Source organism: Cricetulus griseus, chromosome 3 (assembly GCF_003668045.3).
Source record: "Cricetulus griseus strain 17A/GY chromosome 3, alternate assembly CriGri-PICRH-1.0, whole genome shotgun sequence".
Lineage (NCBI taxonomy): Eukaryota > Metazoa > Chordata > Mammalia > Rodentia > Cricetidae > Cricetulus > Cricetulus griseus.
The window spans coordinates 222,722,786-222,740,281 of record NC_048596.1 but is presented as its reverse complement, the minus strand read 5'-3'; the positions used below and the strand labels follow the sequence as shown (position 1 = coordinate 222,740,281).

At 43.0% G+C, this 17,496-nt stretch overlaps 1 protein-coding gene across 3 annotated transcripts in view; it reads left to right on the top strand.

Moving 5' to 3' along the window:
• Camk1d (calcium/calmodulin dependent protein kinase ID) overlaps window positions 1-17,496 on the top strand; it is a 395,032-nt gene that overhangs the window by 144,613 nt on the left and 232,923 nt on the right. For all 3 annotated transcript variants that reach the window (XM_035441489.1, XM_027405184.2, XM_027405182.2), the window contains exon 2: window positions 2,980-3,111. In XM_035441489.1, coding sequence (XP_035297380.1) covers window positions 2,980-3,111 — 132 coding nt within the window. The remainder of the gene's footprint in view (window positions 1-2,979; window positions 3,112-17,496) is intronic.

Sequence of the window (17,496 nt, the reverse complement as noted above, 5' to 3'; positions counted from 1 at the left end):
GTGTGTGTGTGTGTGTGTTGTGTGCACGCGCGCGCTTACCTGTGGAGGCTAAACATTCATGTCAGGAGTCTTCTTGATCTGCTTTCCACCTTATTGTTTGAGACATGGTCTCTCACTGAACTCAGAGCTCACAGGTTGGTTAGACTGCTTGGCCTAGGGATCCATCCACCTGTCTCCCTGCTCCCTGCACTAGGGTTATAGCTATGTGTGACCATATCCATCTTTTAAATGGGTGCTGGAAATCTGAATTCAAGTCCTGCTCACATGGCAGGGCCCTTAGTGCCTGAAGCATTTCCCCAGATCCATTACTTTTGAGTCTATACTTGGGAGTACAAAATGCAGGCTGACTTTCATTCTGAGACGGTGGGACTATGCCCTGGATTTGTGATTTGACCTCTGCAACCATTGCTGGGGCTTTCTCATGTGTCCTGGACCCGTTCTGTGTCCATCTCTAGGCACTTCATGAGTGCTCATGTTGTCAAGCCTGAGCTGCTTAGTTTGTGAAACATTTTGCGTATGTGTGACCCGTGGTTCTGTCCACACCCAGGACGGTAGATAGATGGTTCCACCCACGGTTAGGAACAAAGGCAGAACATGCTGCTACCAGACGGCTGCCACTCCTCTCTGTCCTCCCCCTTTCTCACCATTTTCCAGGAAGAAAATGACACATAGAGGTAAAAAGTGTTTTCCCTTGTGGGAGCTTCATACCTGCAGGTGAGCCACCCCCCCTTTTAAAGCAGACTATCTCCTTTGCATTGGCCATGGTCTCCTCTCATCTGTATAGATTCCCTGATGGAATTAAAAGAGCTGGGGTATGTACATAGCAGGGTAGGGGGCAGTGAAAGAGGAGAGGCCCGAGAGTAGCTATGGACCCACAGCTAGCAGGTGCTTGCAGCACGGAAGGGTTTCTCTGTGTTCTGGAGAATGGACCTGGCAAAGATGCTGGGAGTGGGGGAACCAGCAAAGCCACCGGGTTAGCAGCACTGGGGATTGTTTTATTCAGTCTAAAGAATGATCCCTGATAGCCATGCTTTTGGTTTTTAATGAGTTTATTACCTACACAGCAGGGGAAAGTAAAGGAATAAGTAGTAAGTAGCAGATAGATAGAAGCAGTGGATAGATAGCAAACCATCTTCAAACTGGGCGCTCAAAAAACTCCAGCAGGGATGACCAGAGCAGCCCAAGTGAGAGAGGCAACCTTAAACCAGGGGCTTATAAACACCCAGCAGAAGCATTGTTAGAATTAGCTGGAGTTCCTGGTGGGGTCTAAGAACAAATAGTGCAGAAAGGTGACATCATCTGCTTGGGCGTTTACAGTTATTCAGCAGAAGTGATTGGGGAAGCCCTGCTGTAACAGTCATGACTTAGTTCTCAGATTGAGAATTCCAGGCAAAGCTGAACTTGCTTTCTACAGATGAGTTTCCATGGGATAAACATCAGCAACCTCCTTGGAAGGAGTTCTCCTTCTAGCTATTTTCAAAAGCACCGTGCTTTTACTCTTGGGCTATCTTGTTATTATCTTTCCACCCTGTCACAGCTGGGGGGGGCAGCCTGCCCCAGGAAAGGGGGTCTGGAGGACACTTGAAAACAAACATGCTAGAGTCTGGGACAGGAAAGTTCTCCTTGCTCCCAGAGTTCACTGTGAACAAGTTTAAACAGCATTTGACCATTTCCTAGTATAATGATCATTGCAGGGAGTTGAGTGAAAGTCAAAAATGAATGAGTAGATTCTGGAGTAAAATTACCCCTGGTGTGGGAGGCCTGGTCTTTCCCCAATGAGATTTCTTATTCTCAAACACAGTGCTTATATGATGGAGGAGGGAATCAGTGTCTGAGTATTCAGGTCTTCTTCACTCTGACTTGCTAAATCTATCCTTGGACTAGAAGCTATGAGAAGCACATGTCATGGGCTCTGAGCTTGTTCTGAACTGGTTTTCTTGCGTCAAACCCCTTGATAGTGAGAAGGTATCACAGGGACTGCTTCCAAAGATTATTCTGTGAAAACTCTGTTGTGAGGCTGTATGTATTTACATTTAATGGTGATTTAAGTGATTTCAGGAAGCTTCAAAATATAGACTTCAGAATAAATAAGTCTACTCATGAATTCTCTATAGATTTGTGCAGAAGTTTCTTGTTGGAATTTCCCATTTGACTGTTTCATTGAATGACTATCTCCTGCCCTTAGTGTCTGTATAATTAGATTCAGACCATGGAAATGGATAGACTTTTTGCTTGATAGTTCATGTTCTAGTAGGAACATTATCCCAAAGATGCATAGTCCACTGGACCAAGCAGATATGAATTCCTGTCCCCTCTGGTCCTGTCTATGCTTAAGAATATCTTTTGCTGTTGGCTAAAGCATGCGGAGTCTGTTTCTAGGCTAGGAGAGTGCTGTTGCAGCCTGAGCATGCTGGAACATGGGAACTGGGAAGAGACAGTGTGCTTCTCTGTTGTCAAAGAGTGGAATTTGTATTTGCAGAGGGGCTAGTCATCCTCACTGTGTGGTCCTTGTTTGTTTGGTTTGAAAAGGAAATAAATGGCAGAATGAAAGATTGCCTATCCAATTAGTGAACCCAAGTGCCAGTACCTCATGCAGTACCAGCTCACACTGTAATCACATCCTTACCTATCTGTGAGAATTAAACCTCTTCAGAGAATGTTCTTGCTGCCTCCCAAGGGACCCTAACCTGACCATGCTGTATAGCAGGGTGACAAGAGGCACTTTATAGTGGCCAACGCATAGCAGCCTCCACTGCTGCTATGGTCCTGTGTTGACATCCACCGTCTCTCTGCACTGAGGTGCAGTTGTCCACATGTTTTCTTCTTCTAAGGACATTTGGGAAGGAGCCCTCCCTGCTGGGCACAAAATGACGGTAATACTTGTGGCCATGCTCCTTGTTACTGTGCTGGGATTAGAGAGGCCTTTCTGAAACCAAACCCTCTCACCCTAACCTTTCTCTTCTCCCTCTCTGTTCACAGTGGGGCCTTTTCTGAAGTGGTTTTAGCCGAAGAAAAAGCAACTGGGAAACTCTTCGCAGTGAAGTGCATCCCCAAGAAGGCACTGAAGGGCAAAGAGAGCAGCATCGAGAATGAGATCGCAGTTCTTAGAAAGTAAGTGCTGGAGGGAAGGCTCTTCTCCCCATCTTGTCTGAGCATCCTCTGGAACAAGGATGAGGCCAGGCACGAGGCTGGCTTCATAGGGGTTGGAGAAGCTACTAGCTTCCAGCCTGCAGAAAGAGATGGGCTTTGCAGTTGATGACTGATACTCTTGCAGTGCTCTGAAAATGCCTCCCTATAGCTCCAGTGTCTTGCCATGCAGCAGTCACTGGAGGGAGGCCTTTCCAAAGGGCAGGTGTAGGCTGACTTGATTTTGAACTGAGACCCTGCCAATCACCACAGCTGAGTGGCACTGGTTGCTTCCAGAGGCCCAGTCGTTCCTATAAAGTAGAACTCAGACCATTTCCACAGCATAATTTGCCGAGAGTTGCAGTTATTTTTGCCATTGGTATTGCTTTATTTTTTATAAGCATGTCAAGCTGGCAAGATAAAGCCCTTGTCCAAACCCCATATATGTAGTTTAGATATGGCAAAGCTCGGAATATTGATCCCTCTTGTGTTGTTTCTACACTTTGTGATTCCTTACCCCCTTTCTCTGCCACCCATATGGCTCTAGGCACCAGGAGCTTCTAAGGAGCTTCACCTCTTCATTGAATTTTGTTTCCCTTCCCATGTGTAATAGAACCGACTCCAAATCTCATACCTTTTGGTACAGTGCCACACTTCAGCCATTCTGATGTGATCTGACTCCTCCCCTGCCACATATATAGGTGAGCCCCCACCACATCCACTGTGGTCTTCTAAGGTTGGTCCTGACCACATTCCCTTTACTGTTAGGATTAAATCTTCCCACCATATCTCTTGAACTTTGAGGGAGCAAACCTTATATGGTACCTGCTTTTGCATGTTTGGCATTTATCTGGAAATTTTTGCTATTAATAAAAGATATTCAGAATATCCTTGAAATTTTTGGGGTTTAGAATCAGCACATAGCAACAAATCCAGTACAGATAAATAAATGGAATGGAAACAAACCTTATCTAGGGACCTCAAAGAAACCCCCACCCACCGTACAACCTTCCTGCATAACCACTCTTTCCCTTCATTCCATCTGGGGCCTGCAGTGACCCACGGAGCAGTGCTTTGTCACCATCCATCTAACCCAGCACTGCTGAAGTAGTCTGGACAGTCTGTCCTGTCCTGACCTTTGGGCAACTCAGACAAAAACACAGACTTGATATCAGTGTTCCAGAACAAATGGACCTCCATGGCTTTTAGTGTGAGAATTTATTTTCCCACATTTGTTGGGTTGGTTTCTATGTTCTCTGGGTCATCTGTTGGAATTAGAGAGTTGTAGGCTGTCTTGAGGGCTGCAGGGAATGGTTTGGAAGAAGAGAGTCTGGGAAAGCAAAATACTTGCATCAGATAGGAAAACACTATGCTAATGAAACATTTATTGAAATGTCCTATTTTCCCATATGAAATAAGTGTTTGGGGAAGAAGTCAGTCACTGGTGACATGAAGTTGTAGATGTGTTACAGACAATTGACATTTCAGATGGAAAATCCTTCTAAAGGTTCCACTTTGGACCCAGAGGTTGTCTGGGCTTAGAAATAAAAGAGGCCAGGGAAGTCCTTATGTAGTGGTGGAGTTATTTTCCACCCATAAGGGCAGTGGGTACAGGTGCAGGCTTTATAAACTTGTCTTGGTTCATGCCTTAAATATTTTGGTTTAATCAGGATCTCCACCCAGTACCTCACTGGTAATTACATCTTCAGACAGGTTATTTAAAACCTGGGAGTATCATGGATTTGGAATTTGTTTTGATAGCTTCTCACTATCAGTTGTTGGGGTGCCTAAAGGCATGGGCTCTTCTCTAGGGAGTAAAGAACAAAGGAATGATTTCTCAGGAGATAAGAGGTAGTTTATCTCCTATGCTAGTTTATTTTGCTAATCTTTTGCAAATGATTTACAAGTAGGCTAAAAGGAACTCCATATCATAAACAGCTGAAAGAAAAGTATATGGAGTCTAAAGAAAATAGTTTGGCACTATGTTTAGGAGGCTGCTATGGTGATGTTCATTTACTGAAGAAATATTATCAAGTTCCCAGCATGTACCATATCTTGCTTAGGGTTTCTATTGCTATGATGAAACACTGGACCAGAAGGAAGTTGAGGAAGAAATGGTTTGTTTGGATTATACTTCCAAATTGTAGTCCATCACTGAAGGAAGCCAGGCCAGAAACTCAAATAGGGCAGGAACCTGGAGGCAGGGATTGATGCAGAGGCCATGGAGAGTAGTGCTGCTTACTGGCTTGTTCTCATGGCTTGCTCAGCCTGCTTTCTTACAGAACCCAGGACCACAAGCCCAGAAGGTATCACTACTCATACTGGGTTGAGCCCACCCACATCAATCACTCATTAAGAAAATGTGCTAAAGCTAGATATTGGGGAAGCAGTTTTGCAATTGAGATTCCCTTCTTTCGGATAAACCAGTTTGTGTCAAGTTGACATAAAACTAGCCAGCACACACCAGGAAGCAGCACTACTGGACATGGAATCCTTGACATCTGAGATCTAGATTTTGCTACTCACCAACAGGATAAAGTTAGAGATGATTTGATAACAGCATGTCCAGGGGACTCAGGGATGGGCTTGAGGACAGGTTGCATGGAGGAGGAACAGCCATGTAAATATATTTTTCCCAAGACAGAAAGGCAGATAGACATTCCAATCAGAAGGAGCCACTCAAATGGAGTGTCTAGGAGACAAGGACTGGCTATTTTGTTCAGTGGTAGGTTGCTGCACAATGGGCTGGGTTTGTTTCCCAGCACTATAAAAAGAAAAGAAGAGTAGAAAGAGGAGAGAGGAGAGAGAGAGAGAGAGAGAGAGAGAGAGAGAGAAAGGGAGAGAGAAGAGAGAGGTGTAGGAAGAAGTTAGGAGATTGGAACCAGGCTGTTATTCTGGTGAACTGGCTCATTTGATGGGGTAGAGTTTGTGGTGAGGCAAAGGGAGACCTAAGTTTGAAGGAAGGTAGGATGGTGGGACATGCTCTGAACTTGGCTTTGGATCTTGGGCTCCAGGCAGTAGATATGAGTAGTGATGGGATGATCATGAGAGAAGCTATATGATGAGGATTTATCATGAAGTGTCATGTGGCAGAACTTGGAAGGATTGATCGGAGGGAGCAGGAGCATGGAGTGAGAACTCATAAGAGGTCATGAGGTGAGTCATGTAGAGAAATGAAGAAGGGGCACATTAAAAGAGGGACTATGGCTTTAAGATGTCAAGATTTGGAAGAGGCAGAGAGGCATTGAGGGGCAGATAGGAGTTGATGGTAATGCTCTGATTTCCAACAGGGGTAAGGGGTGACTACTTCTGCAAGTGAGATGAATAATCCAGAAGCAGGAAGGTAAAGGATGAGTTCTGACTTGGCTATGGTGGATTTGGAGGTCTTGGGGATATCCAAGTATAGATGACTGATTGTATTTCCTGGACTGGAACTCATCATGATCTGGGCTTTGGGAAAAAACCAAACATTTCTGAAACACATACTAACATAAATCTTGGGGAGGGTCTGGGAGAGATGGCTTAGCGGTTGCAAGCACTGGCTGCATTTCCACAGGATTTGTTCGATTCCCAGCCTTCACCTGGTGGCTCACAATCCTCTGTAACTTTAGTACAAAGAGGATCCAATGCCCTCTTCTGGTCTCTTCAGGTACTAGGCAGGCAAGGGGTACACATACACACATGCCTATATACATAAAACAAAGCAAAGAAACATTTACATATTAGATAATCAACTAATGTGCTCTTCCCTGGGAAAGACTAATTTTCTTTTTCAGCTCTTAGTACTCCTAAGTTGCCACTAGTTCTTTGTGCAGGGTTGAAACCTCCTGGGCTTTCCTCTGTCCTCATTAGGAGGCCTCTTATTGTTGTCCTTGTTCAGCTCATGTTTAGGCGATCATGTTGGTGAGACTTTATGGGTGTAGCTTCTGACATTTCTAGGAGATGCAATCTCACAGCAAACTCCCTGTTCCTCTGCTTCCTACAACCTTCCCGCCCCTGCAATGTTCCTTGAGTCTTTAGGTTCCAGAATTGTATAGTAAGCATACCCTCTGGGATTGGGCTCCACGATGATTTTGTATTTTGATTGTTAATGTTTTTTTTTTATAATGGCTTCTGTTGCAAAGAGAAGTTTCCTTGATGAGCAGTGAGGACTACATTTATCTGTGTGTATCAGGACAAATGTTTAGAATGTAGTTAGGGGTTATGCTGGTTTAGAAAAGTGGTGGTGGTAGTTTCTCCTCCCAGATCCATTAGTTCACTAGCTCTGGGTAGCTGACTAGGTTTCTGGTATTAAACACCATCTACTTCTTGTTTGAGTGGGTTTTCAGTTCATTTAGAGAGCTGTTGGTTACCACCAAGGTATGCATGCCACCACTACACCCTTAGGTTTATTGTGCCATGCAGGTCATTGTTATGGTCCATAGGCATCATAGGTTTCATACCTGGGTAGAACTCCTGATTGCTTTCCTGAAAACACACATACAAGTAACATTATAGAGATTGAACAAGTTGTACTTATATATATAGGAGTGTGCGTGTGTGTGTGTGTGTGTGTGTGTGTGTGTGTGTGTGTGTGTGTGCGCGCGCGCGCGCACGCACACTTGCATAACAATAATTAAGGAAAAAAGAGGCTTTGAATTTGAAAAAGAGCAAGGAGAGGTATAAGAGAGGGTTTAAAGAGAGGAAAAGGAAGGGGGAAATGATGTAATTACATTATAATCTCAAAAATAAGGGAAATTTTAAAAAGAAATAAAGTAAGTTTGTTTCAGCAAAAAAATAAAATAAGATAAATCCTGGCACAATTTAACTAGTCATTATAGGTAGGGTATAAGATAGGCTGCCCATATCCCCTGGCTGTTTGTGTATTTCAGTGCTGTGCTTCATCCAAATGGGCCCATTTAAGAGGCTGCTTGTCCTCCTACATGCTAAGTTTATTGTAGGGTGAGAGATTTATTTATTTCATTGGATAAAAGTAATGCAGCTAATACATCCTAGTGGAAGTCTTTGTACTTGCTCTGAAAATAGTTCCAAAATGAATTTTCAACTTGATAAGTAGATATTACACCAATTTTAGAGGGGAAAAAAGGGAAGCCTGATAAACATCATGGCAGGCTGTTGCTATGCAGCAGAGAAAGCTGCCCGCCTGACTTCAGGGTTTAGTGGGTTGGATTTATATGATTCATCGTGAGCTGTTACAGACAGAATGGGTAGCTGTGGCCCCACGACAGAACATCTTATTCGGTATGGAATATAACACCGTCAGCACCACTCACCTTAGTTGGATTATACTTTATGATTTCTGTGGTGTTATTTGCTTAGAGGGCAGCCAGGGCTCCAATCTGATTTGATAGCATCACCTCTAGCAATTTGCAGGGGTGGGAAGGCAAATGCATTAACAGTCTGCAGTAAGATGAGAGATGAAGAGAGAAGGAGATGCATACAGAAAAGCAAGGGACAGGAAGAGGAAAGGGGATGTGTCTAGAGCAACCCCTTGACTAAGACTTGGGGAAACCGAGTCTTAAGTTAAACATGAACTTACGTTAATGACACATTGAAACAGCCCCTTTTCCAACATGAAGTCAGTGCATAGGGAAGAAGTCAGTCACTGGTGAAAAGAAGTTGTAGATATGTTACACAGACAGTTGATGTTTTAGATGGAATTCTGGATGGGTCCAGAGCTGTTCACCCTCCCAGATGAATGAAACTGGTACCCATTTGGATGAATAAAAACGGCACCAATCCAGATGAATGAAACATGGTGCTTGTCCAGATGAATGAAACATGGCACCCATCCAGATGAATGCAGCATGGCATCTGTCCAGATGAATGAAACGTGGCACCAGGACTGAGGATGCTGCTATTATTACTTTGCAGGCTGTGGAGATTTTCTTTAGGAAGGGGCCTGGGTATGAACTGCTTTGAGACTGTGGGTTATCACCACCTTGTTAGTATGGGGAACCATGCAGCCACTGATGGTTCCTGTTGTTTGCTCTGATACACTGCTCTCACCTCTGACTGCCCACTGAAGTGAACTGGGTAGGTTTTAAGAACACATCAATGGGGACTGGAGGGATGATTATTAAGAGGATTTATTGCAGAGGATCCCAGTTCAGTTTCCAACATTCACGTTGTCAATTCACAAATGCCCATAAATAAGTCCAGCTCTGACCTGCATGGGCACCTGCCCTCACTCACACCTACACACACTTGTGTAGACACTCACACATGATTTAAAATGGAAGGAAGGCAGAATCAACTGTGCCTCTTACTATGAGGCAGGGATAATCACAAGAGTCTGAGGTGTGTTCATTTTTTCCCCTCTGGTGCCTCTTCCCCCTGTGATCTCGATTCCCTAAATATTGCACTCTGTATGGCTCATGTGGACTAGTTATAGAGTGCCTTTTCTCCTGTGACCCTAAATAAATAAGTGTTGATGTGCCTGTCTGATATTGAGCCTCTCTGTCTTTAGTTATAGAATCTAAACTCCTGCATAAGCAATCCTTCATTTTGTGGTCTCTGGATTTCAAGCCCTATTTCCCATGTTTCATGCACCCTGTCTGAGAGAAGTAGGTAATTGTTTCTCTTCCCCGTCCAGCTTCATTATGATATATATGTCCTCCAGCTTGTTCCCCTGGATTGTCCTTGCTTAGGTGGGCTCTTCCCTTTAATATTTCATGGCTTCCTTGTCTCCCTGATCCTGACTTCTGGTGCCTGCTTTCTGAGACTATGAATTTGCCATATCCAGCCCTGAACTCAGAGGCATGATGGTGACCATGAAGCAAGGAGTAGGGATACCCCCAGTGAGTTTGGGATGTTAGAAATAGGGAGGAATGGGTGCTGATTGGAGAGTTTAGGGCAAGGAGGCATTCCCACTGACTTCCAGTTCTCTCTGGCTTTGCAGGCCATATTAGTTAGGGATCTTTAGAGAAACAGCCAATGGATTATGTGTAGAAGTACAGACAGATTTAATAGGAGGGATAGGCGCATGCAATTATGGAAGCCAATTATGGAGAAGTTCACCTGTTGTCTGCAACCTGGAGACTCAGGTAATTCAGTCCACACCCAAAGATCTGGGAGTCAGATGAGCCATGATCTATTTGACTTGGTTAAATCAGACCCGGAATTTCAATGTCCCAGCCCGCCTATTCTGTTGTAGGAGCAAGGAATAGAGTGGTGTTCTTTGTTGAGAATGATCTTCTAGAAACACACACACACAGAGAGAGAGAGAGAGAGAGAGAGAGAGAGAGAGAGAGAGAGAGGGGAGGGGTGTACCCCACAAATTTGGCAAGTGTGATCTTTCAGAAACACACACCGATACACACACACACACACACACACACACACACACACACACACACAGGCACTTCAGGGCAGAGCTAGTCTGAAGAGCACCACTCTTTATAGACAAGTTGGTCTGTGAGGTCCCACTGGGAGTCCTTAGTACTGTCCCCAGTAGTCCCTCAGCTTCCTCCATTAGCAATTGTACACCAGCACTTCCTGTGACCTAACACAGCCTTACCAATTGATCCTAGTCAAGCTGACACAGAATACATAATGCACTGAGTATGTGGATGGCAAGCCCATCAACCAATACAAAGTACTCTAGAAGAGGCAGGTTGGAGTTGAAGCCGATTCTCCCACAGCAACAGAGTGAACTTAAGTCACTTGAGCAGAGCTTGGCTGCTCCTGCCACCTTCTCTGCTATATATATGACTCTGTAGGTGTTAGGAGTAGTGAAGAACAGTACGCTTCTGCATGCTCTGCAAAGCTGTGGTAGTTGTTTGCATGCTCATTCCTGCGTTAACTCCTAGGCTCCTGATGTGTACGACTACTTGGGGAGTTAGCTCTTGTGTGGACTAAGTTGTGGTTAAATTCTTCTTGTAACCCATCTTGGCAAATATTTTCTCCCTTTTTCTGTAAACCTACTTAGCAAATGATTTACACAAATGTCATTTAAATGCTTCTGAGAAAGTGTGTGTGTGTGTGTGTGTGTGTGTGTGTGTGTGTGTGTGTATCTTGTAGCGGGGCGTACTTTCAGAATAATCAGAATAGCTTTCATTGGAGAATCAACTCCATGAAAGGTTAAGTACAAAGAGTTCTTAGACAGACAAGGATGGTAAACATAGGAATCAAAATAAATACACACCAATGGTTCACTCTCGCTTTTCTGTTTAGCTCTAGGTTGTATCTGTTCCATCCTTCTTTGGGCATTATTTATTTAGTAAACTCTAAATTCAGGATCATCACTGAGTGGTTGAAATAGTTGTTTACCATTTCATTGTGTTATTCTTATTTTAATTTAATTTAATGTGTATGGGTGCTTTTTGCCTACATGTATGTCTGTGAATCAGGTGTGTACCTGGTACCTTTTGAGGATCACAAGAGGGCATCTCATGCCTTAGCACTGGAGTTATAGACAGTTGTGAGCCACCAAGTAGGTACTGGGCATTGAACCCAGGTCCTATAGAACAACAGTGCACTTAACTGCTGACCCATCTCTTCAGGCCCTTGTTCACAATTTTAGTGTTATAGAAGCAAAATCTTTTTCTTTGGGTTGATTTTTTTTTGAGACAGGGTTTCTCTGTGTAGCTTTGGGGCCTATTCTGGCACTCACTCTGTAGACCATGCTGTCCTCGAACTCACAGATATCCATCTGCCTCTGCCTCCTGAGTGCTGGGATTAAAGGTATGTGCCACCAATGCCCAGCTTCTTAGGGTTGAAAATTAAGGTCAGAGGTCAAAACCAGGTTGGGGAGATATACACTAAAAGAACCTTTTCTAAAATAATAATTGTATGTAGTTTGATAAATTATATTTCATATTCATTTTTAAAGCACTTGCATTTTTCTTTCATAGGCATTTGGAAAATTGTTTTGAATGTATAATAAGACAGGCGAGAGGCATCACTTGGGAATCTAAACACACACAAGGATATTAAACGAATGTATTGCTGTAATAGCAGCACGGTGCTATACTGGGCTGTTGTTCTTCTTGAATGAACTAATGAGCTGAATTTCTATATGTATGCACATATGGATGCATACATATGCAAATATGCTGTATGTATTCGACTTATTCATGAGATTTTAAGTGTATCTCGTTTTCTTATATGTTTCTATTGAATACTGAAACATTTTTATGCCTCATAAACATCCTTAATTCTATTAAAAAATCTGCTGTCTGGGGTACCTGAAGAAGATAAGGTGTATGAAAAGCATCTTAAATTTTCAGATGTTAGGTATCAAGAAAATATCCCATCCTGTCTTCTTGGAAGGGCTTATATTTCTGTTAGTGGAAACTGCTTTGTTGGTCTGTCCCTCTTGTAGAAACTGAGGTGCCAAGTGTTCAGTTCTGTGAACATGGCAGCCAGAAACAGAGCAGAGCTCTCCCTTGAGAGCTGCTCTCTGTCTTTTAGAGTCCCAAACCTTCCCCTCTAGTGGGTCACCTGTGTGACTTGAACAGTCTTACAGGAACTTAAAGGAAACCAGTCTTATGACTCGCAATGAATAGTAAGACACAAATGCTCCTAAATTTAATTATGATTGATAATGTTCAAGTCAGACTACAAATGTTTGTCCTGACCTGTACTGAAATTCAGAACAATGTAGACATATCATTTGTGGTTTTTAGTACCAATGTTTTCCCTTCATCAAGATTTAGAGATAGCTAACATTTCTATAGACACTTCAGCATAAGCCAGTGAAGAAGATATTGGTGGCCACATTTTACCAATGAGGAACTAGATTTCATAACAATAGTAGGAAGATAGAGTCTACCCCAAGCATTCTGTCCCTTCTGTCTCTGGCTAGCATCTGCTGCCGTGTTGTCTCTTAATTAAGGAAGAGGCCACATATTTATATAGGCCTCTTGAATTATATAATAAGAAATCTCTTCCCATAACTTGTCATGTGACAGAGAAGCAATATGTAATACTGGTGAAGACCCAAATCTGAGGCCTTGCACATGATAGGCAGGTCGTGACCCGTGTGCTTGGGCACCAGCTCCTGAGGTAGGGATTAAATACTCATGGATACAAGGCCTTGAGAGCATTGTCTGCCTGGCACATTGGATGGACTCTGTCAGTGTTTCCTTGCTATGTGATGCTTATATGTAGAGGAATATCTGGCTAGCCTGTGGCATTAAGGAGAAGGTGCCTTCCTGGAGGCTGTATCACTCAAGTTTTGTCTGCAAAGGCTCCCCTTGGAGCACAGGCATGTCTTAATGCCACAAAAATATAGTGCCAGCAGGAATAAGGTGGCTGTCCCTCTCAAGTACAGAAGTGTATAGTATAGAGTTGTAGACTTGTCAAGAATGTGTCGGCCTTACTATTTTTCTCGCTGAAAAACTCTTATGAAAACATTCCATGTGTCTAGGTTGCTTCCAGTTTCTGGCTATTAAAATAATGCTGCTATGAACATAGTTGAACAGATGTCCTTGTTGTATGAATGTGCTTCTTTTGGGTATATGCCTAAGAGTGGAATTGCTGGATCCTATGGGAGACTGATTCCCATTTTCCTGAGGAATCGACATACTGATTTTCAAAGTGGCTGTACGATTTGGTACTCCCACCAGCGGTGGGGGAGTGTTCCCCTTTTTCCACATCCTCTCCAGCATAAGTTATCATCGGTATTTTTGATTTTAGTCATTCTTACAGGAGTAAGATGGTATCTCAGAGTTGTTTTGATTTGCATTTCCTGATGGCTAAGGATGTTGAACACTTTCTTATGTGTCTTTCAGCCATTTTAGATTCCTGTATTGAGAATTCTCTATTTAATTCTGTACCCCACTTTTTAATTGGATTATTTGGTGTTTTGTACCTAGCTTCTTGAGTTCTTTGTAAATTTTGGAGATCAGCTTTCTGTCGGATATGGGGTTGGTGTGTGTCAATGTCTGCTTTTAATGTAAGTTGCTGAGCATTAGAACTAGGAAATAAGCTTGAAGTGTAGCTCTCTTGACTTCAGGTCAAATAAACAGGCCCAGAAAGATGGAGCAGCTTGCCCCAGGGCACAGAACAAACTTGGAGCCCAAGTGATTTCTGGACTTTTAATTTAGGATGTCTTGCAGGAAACCACAGCACTTCTCTTGTAGAACATCTTTCAGAAGAATGCAAGAAAATAGCTTTTCAAAAAAAGAAGAGAGAATATAGGAAAGAAAGACAGAACGAACAAAAGAAAGAAAGAAAGAAAGAAAGAAAGAAAGAAAGAAAGAAAGAAAGAAAGAAAGGGAAAGACAAAGAAAGAATAGCTAGTGTTAATGGCATAGTTCATTAATCCCAGCACTTGGGAAGCAGATACAAGTTGATCTCTGTTAGTTGGAAGCCAGCCTGATCCACACAGTGAGTTCCAGGACATCCAAGGTTACATAGTGAGACACTGTCTCAAAAGATAAAACAACTTCCCCTCATCTTTAAAAGCCCCTTGGCATGCTGGCAAGGCCTCAAAAATCTATCCCAGTCCCTCGGCTAGGTTCCAACATAGGACATTGAATCTGGTTCTGAAGTTCCCCTGGCAATTTCAATTAGATACTCTCTGACTTCTGCCCTTAGTGGTGGTGCAGCATCACTGGGGCAGCTAGAGTTACTCTGCTATCTGCTGCCTGTGGTCCTCTGCCATCCATGAGAAAGGAGACCCAAGGTCAGCCCAGAGCCCAACTTAATGATTCGACATGGGAAAGACTTCCTTCAAGTCATTTCAGATGCACACATCATGGCCACCACCCTCTTTTCCATTGCCTTGTCAATAGAATGAAATTCATGTGGAATAAACCAGGCTGTGGAATAATCTGGAAAATACGAGAAATGCTACTCTTGTTTGTATTAGATTCTAATCAGAGCCTTCCATCAGGTTTGTGCCAAGAATTTCTGCACTGTGTTAAGTTTTCACACCCCCATCAGTTAGTCTCACCTTCCCAGCTGCCACTGTATCATGTGACTTGGTTCGGAGGGATGCCCTACCAGAACTAAACTGACAACAACCCACCAGCCGGTTTTCACAGCCAGGGAATCTGGTGTAGATCTGTAGAAATACAACTCAAACTCTACCCAAGGATATATCCTTTTTTCTTTCAAGATGAAGCTCAGGAGTTGGCTCCGTGGGTAAAGCTCCAGCTGTACAAGCATGAGGACCTGAATTAGATCTTCAACACCCACATAACAAGCCAGGCCTGGTGGTGTGTAGGGAGTTGGGGGTGCAGAGAGGTGGATCTCTGGGGCTCATCGGCCTGCCAGTCTAGCAGAAACAAACATCGTTAGGTTTAGTGAGAAACTCTCTCAACAAGTAGAGTCGAAAGTGCTAGAAGGTTGCAGAAGTCGACAACTGGCTTCCACCTGTACATGTACAGGTGATCACATCTGCACATGCATACATGTATAAACACATGCATGCACTCCCTACCCCCTTCTAGCCCTCACATGATGCTTTTGCTTCAAAACCCAATGAGGGTCTCATTAAAATAGCTGATGCTGGAGTAAAAACTTGTTTCTGTATTTGTGTCTTTAAAAATTGTCATGGAGGAAAATTCCATGGCCTCTTGAGCAGGCTGTCTAGTCCCCAGAATCACAAATTTGTCTAGGTGACTCAGCTGCCCTTCACCGAGTACTTCATACATCTTATATTGTATATTAAAGCTTGGAAGGCAAGCCAGAGTGGTGGCTCATACCTGTTCTCTGGAGGCTGAGACAGAGGGATTGTTAAAGTTGGAGCCCAGCCTGGTCTATGTAGTGAATTCTAAGCTATCTGGGGCTAAACAGGAGACCTGTATCAAACAAAATAAAACAAAACACTTGTGGGGCAGATCTGTTTGCAGCCTCCTCCTTCTCCTCCTCCTGTTTAATTCTGCTAATGATCATGTTTGGTAGCAGATGGAAACCTAGATCTCATGAATGCAAGCTTGTGCTGTACTATTGGACTACGCCACTCTCCATGTAGAGGCCCCACTGTGGTTTGGCCTTGTATTCTTTGAATTCAGAACTGGTCATTTTGTAGGTGAGACTGCTCTTATTGGATATTTCAAGATGTGGGTGTAATGGCTGAAACTTTGGCAGACATGTTCTGAGGCCCCATGTGGAACTCTCTCTGTTCTTTGCCCTCCCCTTAGTTTTAATTATTTTTGAGTGCTTCATTTCTTAAAATGCTGTAGAAGATTACAGACAAGTGGTTAATAAGTTACATTTAATGCACCAGCAATATTTATGAGAAAGTCACTCACTGAATTTCTTAAAAGAGTATGGTCAACAACTTGTCCTTTTTAAAATGATCATTTAAGTGATAGAATTTCAATGATCGTTTAAGTGGTAGAATTTCATTATGCTGACTGGAGTACATTAGCTCCTGACATCAATTTGTTTGGGGAGCAATCATTAAATTATTACATTGATTGTTAGTGAGACTCAGTATATCTTTCAAGGAGATTCTGTGCCTCTTCAAAAAGTCATTGAAAGAGTTGTTTTCTCTTCTAAGGACTATAGTGTTAATCAGAACAGAAACTTCTGAATGAAACTGTTGTGAAGAAACCGGTTGTGAAGCCATGCTCAGGAAATATGCCGGGATATTTCACAACATTGCTGTTGAACTGGAGGAGCAGGTGGTCAGAGCAGCAATGTTAGTTCCAGGGTACATACCGACTCCGTACCAACTCCCGAATCCTCTCTACTGGGGGTATTGGTTAGTGTGTACAGTGAATTGCCTTTCCAATATCAACAGTGTTCATTTCCTCACCAAAATCATAATTATTTGACATGCAATAACAAAGTCTCAGCATGTTACTTAGAATCCCTCTGCCCAAATCTTAAACAGACATACAGTAGAATGTATTCTATGATGGCATTTTCCCACATTTCAGCCTTATTCTCCACCCCCTTTCTTCTGGGTTGTTTTTGAGTTGGGGAGGAGGCACAGGTCTCACTATGTGTTCCAAGTTGACTTTGATCTTAGGATCTTTTGGCCACGATCCCTGAATGCTGGCATTACAAGCATGCAGTGCCATGCCTAGCCCGGTGGTATCTTTCAGGATGACATTATGTAGATGGTAGAGCAGAGGCTTTCTTATGTCTGGACCACTGTGGAAGTGCCTGATCTTGGAGGCTTAGCGGTGTTGACCTCATAATACTTAGATTGTAGATCTCATTCATTATTCTGAGCTGTTCACTTAGGATTCAAATCCAATTGAAGTTTTTTTTTTCTACTAAACAATTGCATGGCAAAAGTAAGTTTTATAACACTTTCATAATTACTTTTGATTGTAAAACCTACCTAGGAAAGGAAATACCAAGTTCTTGAAGCCAGTGAATATATCAGTTCTCTTTCACCTGAGTAGATGTGGTGACTACACTGGGAACCATCTTTCAAGAGGCTACAAGTATCTGAAGTAACAT